Raw genomic sequence first — 17,734 nt, 5'->3', positions numbered from 1 at the left:
GAACTTTTAAGAAAATTGCCTCTTGTACCTCATCATTTTGCAAATGTTTCTTTTTGATTTCATTTTCCACTGAATGGGTTTTATGCTATTGACTGACTTCTGTAATTTGCGCTGGAATTTACTTAATGATACAATTTGTGATAAAATGATAAAGTGGAAAATTTAAGAAGGCAATATTTTTTAATATGTACAATAACAGACATCCACTAACAACCTCTACAATCATTACCTGTGCAAATGCAATACAAGTTCAGTCTGACTAAAGTAAAATTCTGACTTTTCATACAGCTCTTCATCAGATCAATCAATACAAGTCTGAAGTGTGAATGTGCTCTTGCACAGCCGTTGCCTCAAAGACAAACAGAGCATGTAATAAGCTGTGTTTCTGCTGTAAATGTGTGAAACTGGTATATTTCCTTTTGATTAATCTTTTTCATTACTACGGTTGAAGAAATAAGTTTCGTCATTCACCTCCCAGTCTCTGTGGTCTTTTGCCACCACACAACTCAGCATGTGCACTGTGGTGTCATGGTGTGAAATATACGCCTGAGGGTTCACATTTTATGCCGCCTAATGAAAAAACACTCCTAGTGCGCCTCCTATGTTACTAATTTTGTACTTTTCATTGAGTTCCTCTAGGCAAGTCTGTCTTCTGCTGTGTAATTGTGCAGCATAGCCTGTGCGAAAGCATAAAGTACCGGAATTTCAGAACATTTTTTGGAGGGATTTCATAGCTGACACTGGTCATTTTAGTAAAGAACATTGCTGGATATTAGAAAAATGGTACTGAATAATATAGTACTGTCAGTGTGCCCTTACTTATAAACAAGGCTAAGACTGCTACCTAATTTATCAAGTGTATACCACAAGTTTCCCATAGGCCTTAGAGCGACACATGAAGAATGATCCAACTCTGCTCTGTGCCTCTGACTGATTGAAAATGTGTACAAACTTCAATAATTGCCAATGACATGTAAAACTAATGGAAGCCCTTTAGAGCCTCCAGTAAAAGTCATTAAAAGGCCCAATAGAGTTATACTGACACAATAGTGACTCATATGTTTATGGATTGTATTTTGCTGGACTGCACTGACTTGATAAAAGTAATATGTAGCTAGTTTTATAACGGTGATTCAAATTAGAACTGACAGTCAGCTCAAACAAGCGATCAGTAAAACTGTAACTTTAATTTGTACTGAGCATGAAGAGAACACTAGTCTTTGACTGAGCCTCTATCAGAAGTTTGTGTCGTTTGATTTCATCTTTCAGTTCTGTAAAAGTAGCAACCCTCAGCATGTGGTTGAAACTAAAAGACTTTTTCCTGATGTATGTGTCAATTATAAGATTTAGATTCTTTGTCAGTATACAGTACATGCACCACACACCGAAATCGACCTTCTGCTTTTAACCCATCACTAGAACATGCAGACTAGGACCAGCAGGCTTACCATATCAAGTGCCTGGGGAGTAAATGGGGGGTTAAGTGCCTTGCTTAAGGGCACATCAACCAACAACTTTCTGCCAGTCTTTACTTTAAATAAAGAAACCCACACAAACACTAATTTATGTTTACATTATGTGATTTGGTGTATTGGCTCCGTAGCAAAGCCTCTCTGTACTTCCACTCCTGCCAACCTTAGGTTTTTCAGGTAGTTGGATATGTGTAGCAGCCTCAAATATGAATGAGGACCGTGACTTACTTGCTACAGGTGCCTTTTTTGTTCTGGAAAAACATGAGGTTTGAGAATTTCTCACATAGTATATAGAACTGGAGCAGTTCAGTCATTTAGAGGAGCTGGTATCAGCTTAAGTAAGCAGAGGGAACACTAACTGTAAACTTTATTTCACCTCAGGAATGGCTGATAATAATGCTAGGATTCTTGACGACAGCTGAACTGCAGTCCATAAGCAATAAACAAACTATGGATGCTGAGCTGATACCAATACTTGAAACAACAGTGACAGCCAATGCCAGCGTTACCAACGTTATCTTCTATTTATTTATGGGATGTGCCAGGGAAATATCCACTACATACAGTATATAAATAGGTTAATTTAACTTCATTACCTTAATACCTGGATACTTTTTGTAGTGTGTGAACTTCATTCTACAACCATGTTTCTGTTTGGTATGCATTCAGAATGAATCTGAAGAGAATTTTATACATGGTAAGTCAGAGAAAATTTGCTGCAGAAGAGGAAGCGCCTCTGTGTATTGTTAACACTCTTATCCTGAGGTGTATTATTTGGTTTAAGTGAAGAGTTTTGGATTTCGATGCAAGTAAATGGTTTTTGTAGGGCACCTGTCTGTAACTTAGGTCTCCGTCTATACTGCAGTGAATTGTCATTTCTCTTCAAATTAATTCAGCTCTCATATTCAATTGAACAATATTATGAACACATTCATTTAGTGGTATCCCAACTTCCTTGTTTACACTATCTTACTGATTTTAAAAAATGCTTTAGAAGCATTTTACACAGCCTGGCCAACCAGCAGTTCCATTCTCTAGTATTTAGCCTTAGCCTTATTTATCCTTCAGCTTTGAGGTATGCATTCACTGTAGCATCATTTCAATAAGATTATACAACACCACAGCATTACTGTCCGTTTTGGACACATAATGTTGCTGAATCTACACCTGACCAACTAAATCAACCCCTGATCATAACGCTACCCCCACAGGCTTGTAGTGTAGACTCTAGGCATGATGGGTAATCTCTTCTCACCCTGATGTGTCCATCATTCTGGAACAGGGTCAATCTGGACCCAGACTACATGACCTTTTTCTATTGAAACACAGTCCAGTCTTCATGCTCTCTAAGAAACAGATGAGCCAATACTGAAATCAGCTATTTGCTTAATTAAATCTTTTTTCTTTGGCCTAGTGATGTATTTGAACAATCAACAGTTTAAAAGAACAGATGAAAATCCAGAAAATTAAAGCCAGTTGTAAATTTTTGTGATGTGAAAAACAGATACAGTAAAATGTTTATGAAAAAGGTGAATGACATGCTCACCGCAGAGAAACCCTTTAAGCTTGGTGGTGGCTCCTAGTGAATGGAATGACATGTGGTGAGAAGAATACAGTCTCACAGTGAAGATTTGGATATTTAACCTTAAGATTATCCGTGAATCATCAGTGAAAATGAATAAAAAGTCGCACATCAAATGTGTGCGACTTTATCTGAGTGTATGATCATGTGGTGCTTATTGATGTTTGATTTTAAACATTCTGGTGTCCGATCATTTGTCCCACATTGTACTGTGGATTAATTTCTCAATTTATAATCAGATTCATGTTTTATTGATTGACATGCAGAGCTGCTGAAGCGTGTGTGGCTCCTGGTAATTGGGTAGCCGGCTGGATCCCACTTTGTGGTCACATTCTCCGATTCCTCACAAGACTTCTCATGCATCATCATTTCATCTGAGTTGTTGCTGATAAATGCTGTCATTCAAATATCTGCTTGATCCTAATGAAGAGGTATGACGCTCCTGTCTTGATATTTATCACTGCATGCACAGACAGACCCTCCTCGACCTGTTTCCTTCCTCCTGTGCACGCAAGATGTGTACCACACCAACTTTCATCGATCACAACAAATGTAATGGGGCTTTCTGTCACTCCAGAAACAGGGCAGGGTTTAACAGGTCCCAGACCTTGCTCTGGGAGGCGGTCACTGATTGGACGCCTCGGGTGACACGGCTGATGATGGCATGCTTGGCTGAACAAGCTCGTCCTTGTAGACCACTTAACCACAACTCAACCATCTGTACTACATCAGATAAGCAACTGGAAGATAATTTCCAAAGATGAAAAGTGCTTAATGTCAACAGTTTGGAGTAAATCTAATTTGGGTGTTCTGGATTCAAATAAAAATGGGGACACAGCGTAATAAATAAATAAATTTGACACAATGCTCTAATTATTCTCCAGGATATTTAAAATTAATTTATAACTGTATGTCTAGTTGATTTTTTTTAATTATTATTATTCATGTCATTAAATTGTTTGTTTGGATTTCTTGAAGTGGGTTGACCAACTTATCACAGTCAGTGTATTTCCTACAGTGGATAGCAATCAGCACAGGCCAGTTTAGAGAACCCGAAACACAGCTCTGCAGAAGCTAAGTATGAATGCTGTGGACAGGGGAAAGATGGTGTTTCAGTTAAAAAAAAAAAAAAAAAAATCAATATCTGTTTAAGGTACACTAATATTTTTATCACTTTACTTTGGTGCTAGGCAGCCCTTTCTGACAGAGAACTGAAGCCATTATATTGCACTCTTCGAAGACAGCAGAGTGGTGTTTTTTTGTGCATTATACTGAATCCAAACCAACAACCAAATTACCCACCTGACACGGCAGTAAACTATAAACTCCTTTTCAGAGCTTCTTTCACTGTGAGAAAGCACTTTAATTAAGATAAGAAAAAGTGGTGAAATATTCTGTCTATAAAACACACTTAGACTGATGTTTTTAGCATTAAAACAGGGTATCCATAGGTTGGAGGAAACTGAATTTATGACTTTTTAAGATGTCAGGCTGTCTTTGATCAAATTAAAGACCTTACATTTGTATAAATAACAGTACAACATAGTTACTGCCTTGAATAAGTCGTAGCCCAGTTTCAGTCCAGCTGTTACATTTCCATTTGCCTGTGACTAATGTTTCTGCTACTGATGTTCAGGCTGCTACAGCTCATGCCTGACTGTTGGTGGCTCCACTCATTCTCACAGAATTCTAAACACCAATTACACATTTGATAAATTCTTTAAAAAGATTTCCAAAGCAACTGTAACGATATAATTTATTGTGTCTGTGGAATTCAAGCAATTTGAGGGCCAGATTTTTAATTTGCAATTTTAAGGATAATTCAGCATATGGTTGAAACTAAAAGACTTTCTACTGAAGTATGTCAATTCTGTGCTTAGGGTTTTTGCAGTGTAAAAGAGCATTTGAATAAACAAAGCCAAACAAATACTTATAATGTTTACATGGTGTCAAATGGTGTATTGTCACCATAGTGAATTATTTATTATTCAGGCCTTAATTTGGGATTTCCAAATGTAAGACTTCTTAAGGATCCGCTGACACCTTGCAAAAAAGGCAATATACAAGTGTACAGTTAAACTAACATGGATAAAATACTGTATTTACTGCTCGCCCTGTCCACAGCAGTACATTACAGAGCCTGTGTCTGTGCTTCTGTCTGCTTCTACTGACTGCCATCTACTGTAGGAAGGTCAGTGACTACAGAAAAGTACCTCATACAACCCCACTTTAATAAATCATGACTCACCTTTTAACTCTCCAGATACTTGTTTCAGCTAATTATGAGAAGAAAAGATGTACTATTTTTACTGCCAGTCCTTACCAGTGGTATTTCAGTGGTCAAGTGCTCTCTATAGCCTCTACTGACCCTTGGACCAATGACAACAGGTTAAGTGTGATGGTTCCTAAACTAAGCCAATCATGTAAGCAATTAGAGACAGTGACTGGTCAGTAGGTGGAGCTACAGGTTGGACAAGGAAGAGGGTGTTCAGCTCTTTGTGGCACGATGGCACAGACGGGGTTTGGCTCAGCCAGGCCCAGATCACAGTCCATCGGCATTACAGATTAGCCCTGGAATGGAAATGGCGGGGTGACAACTGGTTGATTGGCTGATGAACCTGTTGCTGGGCGGATTCCAGGCATTTGGGTAGCCCCGATCGGTGGCTCTTACCACGACGGATATCCGGACTCTTTTAGACGGTCTCCTGAGCTCAGGAGATGTGGGGCTCTCCACGTTGTTGTTTTTCTTCCAGCGACATGAGACAAGCAAACAATGTTAACAACAACCTCAACTGCAGTTTGAAATTTCCAAAAACGCCTCTTTTAGATGACCAAAAGTCACTGCAAAGCTGGGGAAAAAAAAAATTATAGATTTTTTTTCTTTTCCTGAAAAAGAGGAGAGTTTTTTTTTTAAAAGCCTTGCAGGATGCAAAACTGAGACAAAGCGATAAAGGTTCTCTATATTGAGTTGGACTGATACTCAGTGCATGTGTCTGTCAGTTTGTGTGGGAGGTACTGTACTGTAGAGCGTGAAGGACTGTATGTGAGAGATAGCATATTACTGAGGGGGAGTACAAAATGTGTGAACGACAGGATGCAAGTCTGTGTGTTGGGTGCATTCGAGGACATGGCTCTCTCACCTCCATGCCTTCTGCGTCTGGACTGGCACAGAACAGGTTCTTTAAAGCAATGCCTGAATTATCCTGTGGGCCTAAAAGACAGAAACAGTTGCAGCATTACTGGAACATTCATGGACAGATATCCCTAGTCTTCCTCTCTTACGTAGATGAGTAGGCTTGTGAACTGTGTTTGCATCCTTTGAGGTGGTCAAAGCCTTGTATTTTCATATTACTGAGTACTTGTAGCCTATCTGTGAATCTTCATTTCCCTGCATTTGCAACCAGTGATATTTCACTCAAACTAAAAATGTCAAATTCCAGTGCTAGATAAAGTGTCTGGGGATAACCAAGCCAGGAGACTTAATCCTCTAGCTACCACAATATTTTTTGTCAGTCTAACATTGCCGTCCATAAAGTCACATCCTACACAACTAAAAATTGTATCATACTGTGTAAAAAAAACAAAACAAAACAAAAACAAAAACTTGGAGATTAGTGAGTGATGCACCCAGCCACTAGCAGTGACCTGGGATAACCTGAGGTCTGATCATCTTTGTGAAACTAGAATTACCACCTTATAGCTGCATTCTAGTGTCAAGTAGTAAAACTGAACTATACACATTGCTGCAGAGGAGCTATACTTTGTAAAATGTGGATGTTTCACATATACATACACATATTCAACCCAGCAGAAAAAGAATGCAATCAGCAAAGTTTCAAGGTGTTCACCAATTCAGCATCTGATCAAACTGTTAAATATGGTCACAATATCCCCTTCTGCTCTTTGAGTTACAAACACTGAATGATGGCTAGAAAAGTATTTTTAGCAGAGCATTATAATATCACTCACCTTTAGCCTTTTAGACATAAAATGCCGTCACTTCATAATTCAGTCATATTACACATTTGTATGGAGTATAAATGTGAAGAATGTCAAAATTTCTTACACCCTTTTTCATCCCCCTGCAACAACTTTTACTCACAAATCAGCACAGAAAGACAAGGGAATTCTAAATGTCATTGCAGTTGCATTAGATTGAGTATTTACACATATTACATGTTATGCTTTCATTTGTTTATGCCTCCATTTGATTATCTATATTATAAACCATTCAATCAGTTTGCAGCGTATACAGTATATAAGAAGATGGATACAATTGTAAACTTCAATATAATCTAACACTGAACAGATAACATCACGTGAAAAGCAACCAGAAAAAGAAAACACTGCAGACTGTGTGAGTATGGCAGGGCCATTGAGCCTGGTCAGTACACACAAACCTGGCAACCCGCAGCAAACAGACTGTGTCTGCTCTGCCAACAAGTGGAAGAGACAGAACAACATTTCCTGCTGCACCACAGGAAAGAGATGTAAGGCCCTACCAAGAGTTTGACACATTCACATCAAACAGTACAAGCCATTCTGTGTCTTTTGTTCTTACACATTTTGTCACATAAACATATTGTAAATGAATTGTAAATGTACCTTTAATACAGAGATTCTAACCAAAACTTCAGGTAGGAACACTGGTATGCACATGCTTCATATTATACCTTTAAATATGCTATAAAGTGTAAAGACTAAAACATTTTATTGTATCATCTGAGAGATAAAGAGAAAGAATGGTTCATTTGCATTTAGAGGAGAGGCTGCTTCTTCAGGATCTATTAAATCCCCTATTTTTTTCTTTTCGTACTGCATTATCAGTTCAGTAGTTGAAAAATGATGCATGGGTGTGTGTTGGAGTCTTACTGATTGGGATCTCAGTGGGTCGCTCTACCACAGAAGGTCTCTTCAGAGCGGGTTTGAGGGGTTTCTGAGGAACCGGTCGAGTGGGACTGAAGGAAGACTCCTCAGTGGAGATCTGCATAAACATAGGCGCAGTTTGTATTTTCATTTACATAATATTGATTTATAACAATTTGCTGGAGAGTTGCTGTAATCACAGTATGCCTAAACCTAACTTTAGTTTTGAACACTTAAAATTAACATTATACATTATGGTGATGTGCATTTCAACCCTGTAGGGAAGACAAGTCCATACAAATGACTGTTGAAACAGACTTTCTGTCCCCACAGCTACATCCATATGCTCAAAAGTGTTTCCACAAAACTTCCAATCCTGCTTAAGAGATCAACCCCTCTCTCTTTCTGCAGACTCATTACCCAAATGGATACACTTCTGCAGAGTGATGAGAGGGAAGCAAATCAAAACCACCGAAACCAGAAGAAAAACCACAAAGAACAAACCAGCAGTACTCTGGAGCTAACCAAAGGATTCATGTAAAATTTAACAACTTCTGTGACTCTCTGTACTGGCTATTCCATGACCTAAAAATATTTTTCACTTGGTAATGTTAATATTTTCAACCATTATTATGTTTCACAGATCAACTGCTTATCTGCGAATAGTTAGAAAGAGAATATATTAAGTCAGTCATTAAAATTCTGTAAAGTGACCTCGTGGTAAATTCTTTCGTATGCTTTAAATAAATTGAGCTGATATCACCAGCCTTATCCATCCTGGACCGTGTGATTTATTCCTTCTTCACTTCTGTCTTTTGTCTATGAATTTTTAAATTAAAGGGCAGCAGTCAGTGCATCTCCATCCACCATTTCTTATATGCATTTTCAATTTTTGCATAAAAACACCTGAGCGGACCTGCTGGAAATTTAGAAAAAACATGCTTGACTGAGGTGAGGATGATTGGCGCATAGAACAGAACAGAACAGAACAGAATAGAATAGAATACAATACAATACAATACATTGTCATTGTGTGTTCAATGAAATTAGGAGAGCTACTCCAGTCAATATATATATAAAAGTCACATATCTTGTGAATATATCATGATTGTAGAGGAAAAGGGGATTGAGTATCTATTGATACCCAGAAATGGAAGGAAGAAAGTGTGGAAGAGTGAGAAAACAGAGACCAAGACAAAATGAGTAGTAGTAGATGAGTCTCTTGGACTTACTTTTCCATTCACCCCCAATCTACGCCTGGAGTTATTCCAGTCAAATCCACATTTTAAGCAATACAGTGCTTAATATTTACATGTCTACCTTGAATCATGGCTGCTCACTTCAACCCCAATGTGTCTTGCACACTTGTAGAATATGAAGAGATACATTTTTCACAGCTAACAAGCTTTCTGACCTTCCAACTGTCCGTTTCCTGAATGAGAATGTTCACATTTGAACTGTAACCAACATGTCAGCTTTGGCATCACACCCTCTATAGAGCGCCTCAGTCTCACCCCTTCTGCTGTGCCCCATGGGAACCAACTTGAGAACAAATATGAATGGCGGTCATATACAATTCAAATGGGAATAAATTTATTTTTTATTACGCATATATCACAATTTAGCCAAAAATATGAGTTTGGTAATTACACTATGAGGCGAATGATATGTTGCTTTTCAAATTAGAAGATAATTTTAGGTGCCAAGAAAGTATTGGTTTGAGGCAAAGATGGTAAAGAAATGTCTACCTATGTGTTCAACAGTTCAATGGATTGTATTTCTCGTCACACCAGATACACGTCACCAACACCAAAATGGCTGCTGCCCTGGCATATTTTACCTCAATCTTGGAGAGTGAGGTGAAGAAGTATTAAAAGAGGTGAAAATCACTACAGTCTGGTCATGAAGCTGCAGAGACATTCAGTAGCAGAATAGATTGTTAAAAAAAAAAAAAAACTTTTACAATGACACTACATCTACAACTTTCAAATGTGTTGTTTTTATATTTATGCATTTTCACAGCCTGATACTTCAACAATTTTATCACAAACTATGATTTTCTTGACTTGTAAAAATATCTTTTAAACTGACAAATATCATGAGCATTTGATGTAATTCAAACGGGATCAAAAAAATAACTCAGCTCTCTCTGTTGTCTGTGGTGCAATTTTTCTCAAGTTACATCCCATGAGGCACAAGTGGAATGGATGGGATTCCATCCTGTCTATCCTACTCCTGCAGTGACCCCTGACCTGGAAGCGGACTTCCTGACTGGCCCGATGGCTGCCATCGTCACTGCTGGGGTTCGACACGACAGACAGGCGCTTCTTTTCGGCCGTGGCTCGCTCTTTGATGTACTCGAGTCGTCGAGGGCGGCCGAGCTGCAGGGACAGAAGCGACTGGAGCTGAGCACGTTCAATGGAGCCCAGGAGGATCATGGACTCTGTGAGCGGAAGGGAAACAAAAGGAGGCACAAGGTGAGGAGGATGATGATAAAGAAAGAAGAGGAAAGAAAAAGGGATGAAGGCAAATGAGGGAGGTGTTTTATGGAGATGAAAGAAAAGAAGAGAGACACGAAAGTTAGAGAAAATGTTTTAGGAATGAGTGAGGGGACTTCAAACATGTTACAACACTGTCGTTACATAAGCGGAGCCCAGAATGCAGACGGTGTGCATTAACCAACCTGTGTGTGCATGTATGTGTGTGTCTGTATGTGAGTGGGTGGCAGCTTGCTTGCTTTAAGTAATTGCCTTTGTGACAGTACGTGCTGATTATGTATTTGGCTAAATGCCGCAGCTAATTGTTCCTGCACGATTGCATAATTGAGACAGTGTTAGAATACCAAATTTGCACTTCAGTGAGGTGGTGAGTGCCGAGCTATCAGCAAACTGTGCCCGGGCAAGTTTGTCAATCAATCAATCACTTTAATGAGCACGCCACCGGGGTCGTTAGGATTTGTTTTTGGTACAGACTGGAAGGGACGCTCCGTTCAACAGCATCAGCAACATCAAACACACATCAATATTACATGAGACAACGATTAGCACAGCACACACTATTCCTAATCCTCATTGTAAAATCGTGTTAGTTTAGTGGGAATTTTTTTCCCCTACACTTTCTTCACAGTTGTAACAACATGTGGATACAGATTCAGAAACTTTACATTAGTGAAGTGGTCAAGTACACAGAGTAGCAGCTGATTATATAAGGGGTTAATAAAATGGCAGGAAATTGTATTCTCTAATCTTGCTTTAGATCTGTGACTTTTTGGCACGTACTGATCAATATCATACACTGTACAATGAAAGTAAAAGTATGAATATGATTGTTTTCTTGCTATTTTTTTATTTGCCTTTTGCTATTTGTCCCTCCTCTTTGATATTTTTTTAGTTATTTGTTGCAGAAGGTGATAAAAAAATGTTGGATCCGCTTTTCTGTGTGTGTTTACAAGTGATGTCATGTTACTAATGCCCTCTTGCAGATGTCTGCCTTTAAAATGAAAAAGGAGCTCAGATATGGGAACTTAACATGGGAACATAAATCTGTAAACTACAGTAAACACCATCTCTAAGGAGGTGAAGTTGTAGAGGATGACCCATGACCTCATTCAAAAAGACTACACATGAGAGAAAGGAGCTTTTGTGTGGATAATCAGACTTGATCTCTCCCTCCTCTGTGTTTGTCTTACCAGCTGACTCAACCAGTGCCAGAGTCTTGAGATGACCCGTCAGCAGGACGTTATGCAGGTCTCGATAGGTGCAGTTAAGAGTTATGTACCTCACATCCCTCACCATAATATCCTCCACACGAATGTTGTACTTCCTAGAGAAAAACAAAAGAGAAGTGATGACATGAAAGAATTTAGGGTAGAAAAAAGAAAAATAACATATTAAACTGAGCCATCATAGCTTAACAAATAATGGTTTGATCATATATTGACTATTTTGAAAATGTACTTTGATAATAATAATGCTTCTTTTTCTGATTCCGACCTCATTTTCCTAAAAACCCACATGTACCTACAGCTTCTGTCCTTCACTGAGAGCACATCTTCCCCTCAGCTGACCAGTCAATACAGTAACACCTCAGTGTGTAAATGTGCCATCCGGATGTTCGCAGCACAAACGTCACCATCACGTGAGCAGTAGGGGAAGTGGGTGACATTGTGTGAGCAGGTTTTGCCTCAGCAGAATCGTACACCAGTCATAAACACTGAGCCTTCTCTTCCTGTTTGAGCTTGCCAAAACCTGCAAACACGACAGCAGCCGCTCTATACCTGGACTGCCAAGGCCCATAGCTGTGCCAAGACCCAGGCTCCGGCCAACCCACTGCTCCTTGTTGCGATGACAATTCAATATTCTGACCTCTCCTGAAATGCAAAGTCAATTTGATGACCACCGCCCCCCATATCCACTTTACTTACACAGCAGTTAGTTTATTTGTATTCAGTCTGCAAACAGCACTAGAGAATGTTTACTTAGGACATTTTGACATCTGAAAGTATGAGCCAAGGTTCAAGTTTTTGTTGCTTTTTATTTATTTGGTGCACTTAGTTTTGCTTTCATACTGTAGTTGACTGACATTTTTCAGATCATAGAAGCATGTGTCTGATAGCAGCATTAATTTGCTTTTTTATCTTCTCCCATTATTCGCCATCCTCTTGTTTTTGTATACAATAACCTTGTGCAACTTCCTGTGATTGGTCTAAAGCTTCAAACTATTCAAGAAGTGTAAACGAACCAAATCATACTTCAGTCTGATCCGGACTCTGACCACCACTTATGGTCAGATCAAAGACAGACTGTTTATTTTGCATTGTGGTGCAGGAGAAGTTTTGCATTTGAAAATTTGCTTTGACTGGGTTTGATAAATTGCCTTTAGACACCAACAGAAATCTGTGCTTCAAAGGACTGTCCAGATAGCATTTGCATGCACCAAACGTATCTTTTAACAGAATTAAATACTGCAAAAATTTACCAACAATACAAAAAAATTCTTGTTGACAGTCAGAACAAGGATGTTCCTATGAACATAGACTCTATATTCACTGCTGGATTATATGTCAACATTGACACAAACAAGTCAACAGAAGAGCTGTATTTTCTCGACAATAATGCAGGGTAAAAAAGTTTGATACAACCCTATATAACACTAATCCTTGCCACTTCTTTTTTTCACCCCACTACAGATCATTAACTCTTAAATTCAAAGCTCATAGACAGGGGCGGTTTCTCATATGGGCAAAGTGGGCAATTGCCCAGGGTGGCATTTCATGAGGGGCACCATACTACAAGTTCTTAAAAAAATAATTGAGTCAATCTGTCACAGTGTGCCAGGGAATTAGCACAATAGCGCCCCCTCTGTTGTGCAGGCGCCCCTGCTTGCTGTGGTGGTGCTGTGTGGCACGCACACAGAAGCGGCGAGAGAAGAAGAAGAAGAAGAAGAAGAAGAAGAAGAAGGAGGAGGAGGGGGGGGAGGGGGAGCCTGGGACAGTTCACCTGTGGGTCTGTCAGGTGTTCAATTTAGAAAAAGAAGAAGAGGAGAAACGGGCAAAAGATAAAGGTATGCAGATGTTCTGTCCATATTACTATGCATGTTATGAAAACAGGCAGGTTCTAACTCTTACATTTGTTAGCTTTATCTATGATGCTTGCTCTGCTCTACTACATCCATATTTCGGCTGAACTGAACTAACAAACATGATATATAATTTCACCATAATATGTGGTGCAGTAAGACTGTTAGTGCTACAAATTCAGTTATTATTTCGATATATATCGATTATTTGGGTTAACGTCGTCAGGTCCTGTCCTGTAATTAGCTAACGGAATTTACAATGCAGTATTTCAAAGACGAACATTTGGTAATTGCTAAAGCTCTATTTTGTGATAAAGGTAGTCTATATCTGAACAGGTCTTCACTGACAGTGTGTCCTGTTCCTCTAATGTCTGATACTGAGGATGAAGACTAGTTTGCTCCTACTTCTCCCAAGCAGGAGGATCCTTCAAGTTGTTTTTTGCAAATGTGTGTGTGTGTGTGTGTGTGAGTGTGAGTGATTGTTTAGAAGAAAAAAGGGGTTTCTCACCCAGGGCATCATTCAAGTTAGAACCGCCACTGCTCATAGAAATTGGTACAGAAATTACAAATGAGTACAAATTAGTATCACAGCAATAGGATCAAAGAACTTTCTGAAAACAAAAGTTCCAAGATGCAAAAGAGTAACTTGAAAGAGTAATCCATTCTCCACCAACCAAGATATAAAAGCTTTGTCTTTCTAGAACATGCATGGCAGCTTCATGGGTGAAAACTAAACCATTGTTAAGGAGAGTCAACTGAAACTCTTCGTTCAGGTCACAAAAGAAAAAAAAAAAAAACCCTGATCTGTTAAAGCTGCAGCGCTTGATAATTTTTTGATATCACAGCAAAAAAAAAAAATCCATAATTATCTTTTTGCATATTGTAATTCAAGTGGTCTGCCATGAAATAAGAATCCTTCTCACATCTGTGATTTTGGGTTGTAAGAAATCTAACCCATGTTGTAGGCTTTGGGTAATCACGTGTTTTCAGACAGATGTTTCAGGTATTTTCATTCACTCATTTTCTGAAATGCTTAGTCCCTGAGAGGGTCGCAGGGGTGCTGGAGCCTTTCCTAGCTACCATCAGGTGAATGCGGGGTAGACCCTGGATATGCAGACAGTCAATCAATCAATCAATCAATCAAATTTTATTTATACAGCACCAAATCATAACAAAAGTTATCTCATGCACTTTACATATAGAGCTGGTTGAAACCAGACTCAAGCTAATTTACAGACAACTCATCACCGAACAGAATACATCAATAGTTCATGTAAGGTTGATGTACAGAGACGAACAATCATTCACTCTCATATTAACCCCTACGGGCAATTCAGATTCACCAATTAATCTGTTAGCAAATATCTTTAGACGGTGGGAGGAAGCCAGAGTATCCGGAGGGGGTTAAAAATGTGATTGACAGCTGTAATTACAGATAGCTGTTCAGATTTGCTCTGACATGACTCTAATGCTCTGCTCTGTGGGTCGACAAAGAACCCTGGGAAAAAAGGCCTTCACTTTCCAAAGAGATGTGAAACAGCATGCAGATAATGCCTATTCATATTTAGTCTTTTGATTTAGACCGAGACGAGTAAACTGCATAACAGGAATGTCAGCCAACAACAATGTACACATTTGCTGTCCTGGATAAAGGTTAATGCACTACTTTGTTCTATCACGACATAAATGAGTCAATTCTTTTCCTTTTTTTATGTAACTGGCAGCTTCTTTAAATTTACTAGAGATGTGAGAGAATAACGTAATGCATGCCTCTGAACTGGCCACAACCGCAGCAAAAGAGTAATTTCCCTTGGGATATCAAAGGGAGTTGATGAAATCTGATTGGCTTTCCTTTTAATTGAACCTTCCTCCCCACAAGGCCGGGCAATACATCTGATCAGTCGTAGCTATCTTGCTGAAGCCTCAGCTTATAGATTTGAGCCAAGATAAACAGACTTATAGGATTATAAATCCAGGCTTATGGATCATCCATATTGTCCAGTGTAGAGTGGATGCTGATTTTTTATATATATATATATATATATATATATATATATATATATATATATATTATATATATATATATACACACATAGTATTTTTTGTGTGAGTTTGTGTTTATGTAAGTGGAAGTGTGGAAACCAATAAAAGGATCCTTGTAATGATCTGGTGAAAATATAATCATCTCCTGTGGCTTTTCTCCCCTGTTAGATGAGCGAAGACAACAGTGGGCTATAGACAATTCAACAAAATATAATTGGCCATTATGAATGCGTAGAAACACAGAATGACAGACCACACACACACACACACACACATAGAACTGTGAGGTTATGTAATTGTTCCCACTCTTTCTTTTTTAAATGCCACTCCAGCAATGACAACACATCTGACAAGAGAGAAGAGATGTGGGAAAGGTTACATATGTTGAGTATGATCTCGTAAAGAAGGTGCAACAGCATGTCTGCAGCAGACACATTTTAGTGATCTGTGCATATGTGTGCCCATATCTGCAAAAGCTCTGCAGAAATAAAAGATAAATCCCATTCTCTTCATGTCTACGTGGGTGTGTGTGAATAAATGGACGTATATGCCTTCATATGTGTGGGTCACAAGGCAGGCATTACACAAGTCTTCCTGTATGTGTGTGTATGTGTGGGAGGGTGGGCGGATGCTTGTGTGGGTGTGAGATGGATAATTTCCAGTTTGAGTGAAAAATGCTTTCAGCTTGGAGGGAACCACAGTACCTACACTAATCCCCCCCGCCTCCTCCTTAGACACCTCCTCTGCGCTCATATACTGCAGTAATAGAACACACACACACACACACACACACACAGGCTCAGTGATGGAGATTGGTGTTAGAGAGCAAGGTAGGAAGCAGAGAGGTAAAAAACAAAAAAAACCCAAAGTGAATGGAAAATGGAGGGAAACGCAAGCTTTCTGCACAGCAACACAGGTTCATAGTGCAGCGTGTACGTGTCATTAAATATAGATGACTCAAGATTACTTTTTTCTGGCTGTTTGTGCATGTGTGCCTATTCACACACAGACACACACTTGTGTCTCCTGACAGTTCCTCAATCATTCTTCATGCTTCTGTAACTTTTAACATTCTGAAACGTCTGTCATTATGCAGAGATAATTTGATACATGTCAGTGATAGATGATCATGCCATGGTTTGAATGCATGTATACACAAACACATACACGGCAGGAAACACAAACACACAGAGGTTTTCTGACAGTTTCTCAGTCATCTATGCAAGGCGGCTTTTATCATAGGGAAGGTTTGTGTATCATTAAATATAAATGATTTGGCTGATGAATAATCATCTCATGCTGCAATGCATTGGCCTGATAGGGAGTTAAAAGTTATAGGATAGTCTCATGACTACACAAGTTTGTCTTAAACTAATATATAGGAGCCTGTGTGACCACAGAGAAAAGCTTTGCCTGCTGTCTGAAAAATCATACTAAAGTGCTTTTAGTGTGGCTGATACAAAACAAAATTCACAGTCCTCTGTCCTTTTTATTGCCAAAATGCATAGGTTTTGTTGCCATCCTTCCATTCTAGTTTAATAGGGAGAGTGACCAAAAACAAAAAGAGGAAATTATGTGGAGAGAAGTGTTTCATTTTGGAAGCCTGTAGAAGTCTTAAACTTCTCAATTTACTTTTGGGCACAGGATGAACTACATTTTATCCACTGTTGCAAACACTAAAATTTCTATCTCTTTTAATGCATGCCAAGTTTAGCAAGATGTGTTAAGATTTACAATGGATTCTTAGGCAATTTATGAGACAATAAATCCTTAGAATCATTCTCAGTGCACATTCTAATACCATTTATGCAATTATCTCCTTACTACATACAAGTATATGGGTGAGAAAGTTTTTATTCCTTCAAGGAAATTAAATCATCCATCACTAATAGTAAGTATTTAAGAGTACTCCTGGATGCTAAATGCTGATACAATAATTTAAACATGGAAGGTAATCGCTAGATTTGTTACATTCCACATGAATGTTTCCTCATCTGATGTTTTCTGGCATCAGCTAAACAAGTCCTTTTCTCTTTCTTATTGTATTCAGTAGTGTTGGGTTCTTTATCTGCTGTTTCTGTAGCAACACTTACCCTAACCATCAACCATGCTTTATCTGGCCTCTAACCTTTGACCTCTCCAGTATGGGTGAACCTGCTAGGAGACTCTGCTTCTGCTGGCATAGCCTGCGGGA

At 38.9% G+C, this 17,734-nt stretch overlaps 1 protein-coding gene across 2 annotated transcripts in view; it reads right to left on the bottom strand.

The window, feature by feature from the left end:
* The window catches only part of clcn2c (chloride channel 2c), a 212,325-nt gene that overhangs the window by 24,845 nt on the left and 169,746 nt on the right, over window positions 1-17,734 (bottom strand). For both annotated transcript variants that reach the window (XM_030152536.1, XM_030152537.1), the window contains 4 exons: window positions 11,609-11,742; window positions 10,173-10,363; window positions 7,927-8,038; window positions 6,195-6,265 (listed from right to left, as the gene is read on the bottom strand). In XM_030152536.1, the coding sequence (XP_030008396.1) occupies window positions 6,195-6,265; window positions 7,927-8,038; window positions 10,173-10,363; window positions 11,609-11,742 (508 nt within the window). The remainder of the gene's footprint in view (window positions 1-6,194; window positions 6,266-7,926; window positions 8,039-10,172; window positions 10,364-11,608; window positions 11,743-17,734) is intronic.

This window comes from Sphaeramia orbicularis, chromosome 13, assembly GCF_902148855.1.
Source record: "Sphaeramia orbicularis chromosome 13, fSphaOr1.1, whole genome shotgun sequence".
NCBI lineage: Eukaryota > Metazoa > Chordata > Actinopteri > Kurtiformes > Apogonidae > Sphaeramia > Sphaeramia orbicularis.
Note: the sequence above shows the minus strand (reverse complement) of the source record. Positions and strands in the feature narration are given on the sequence as shown.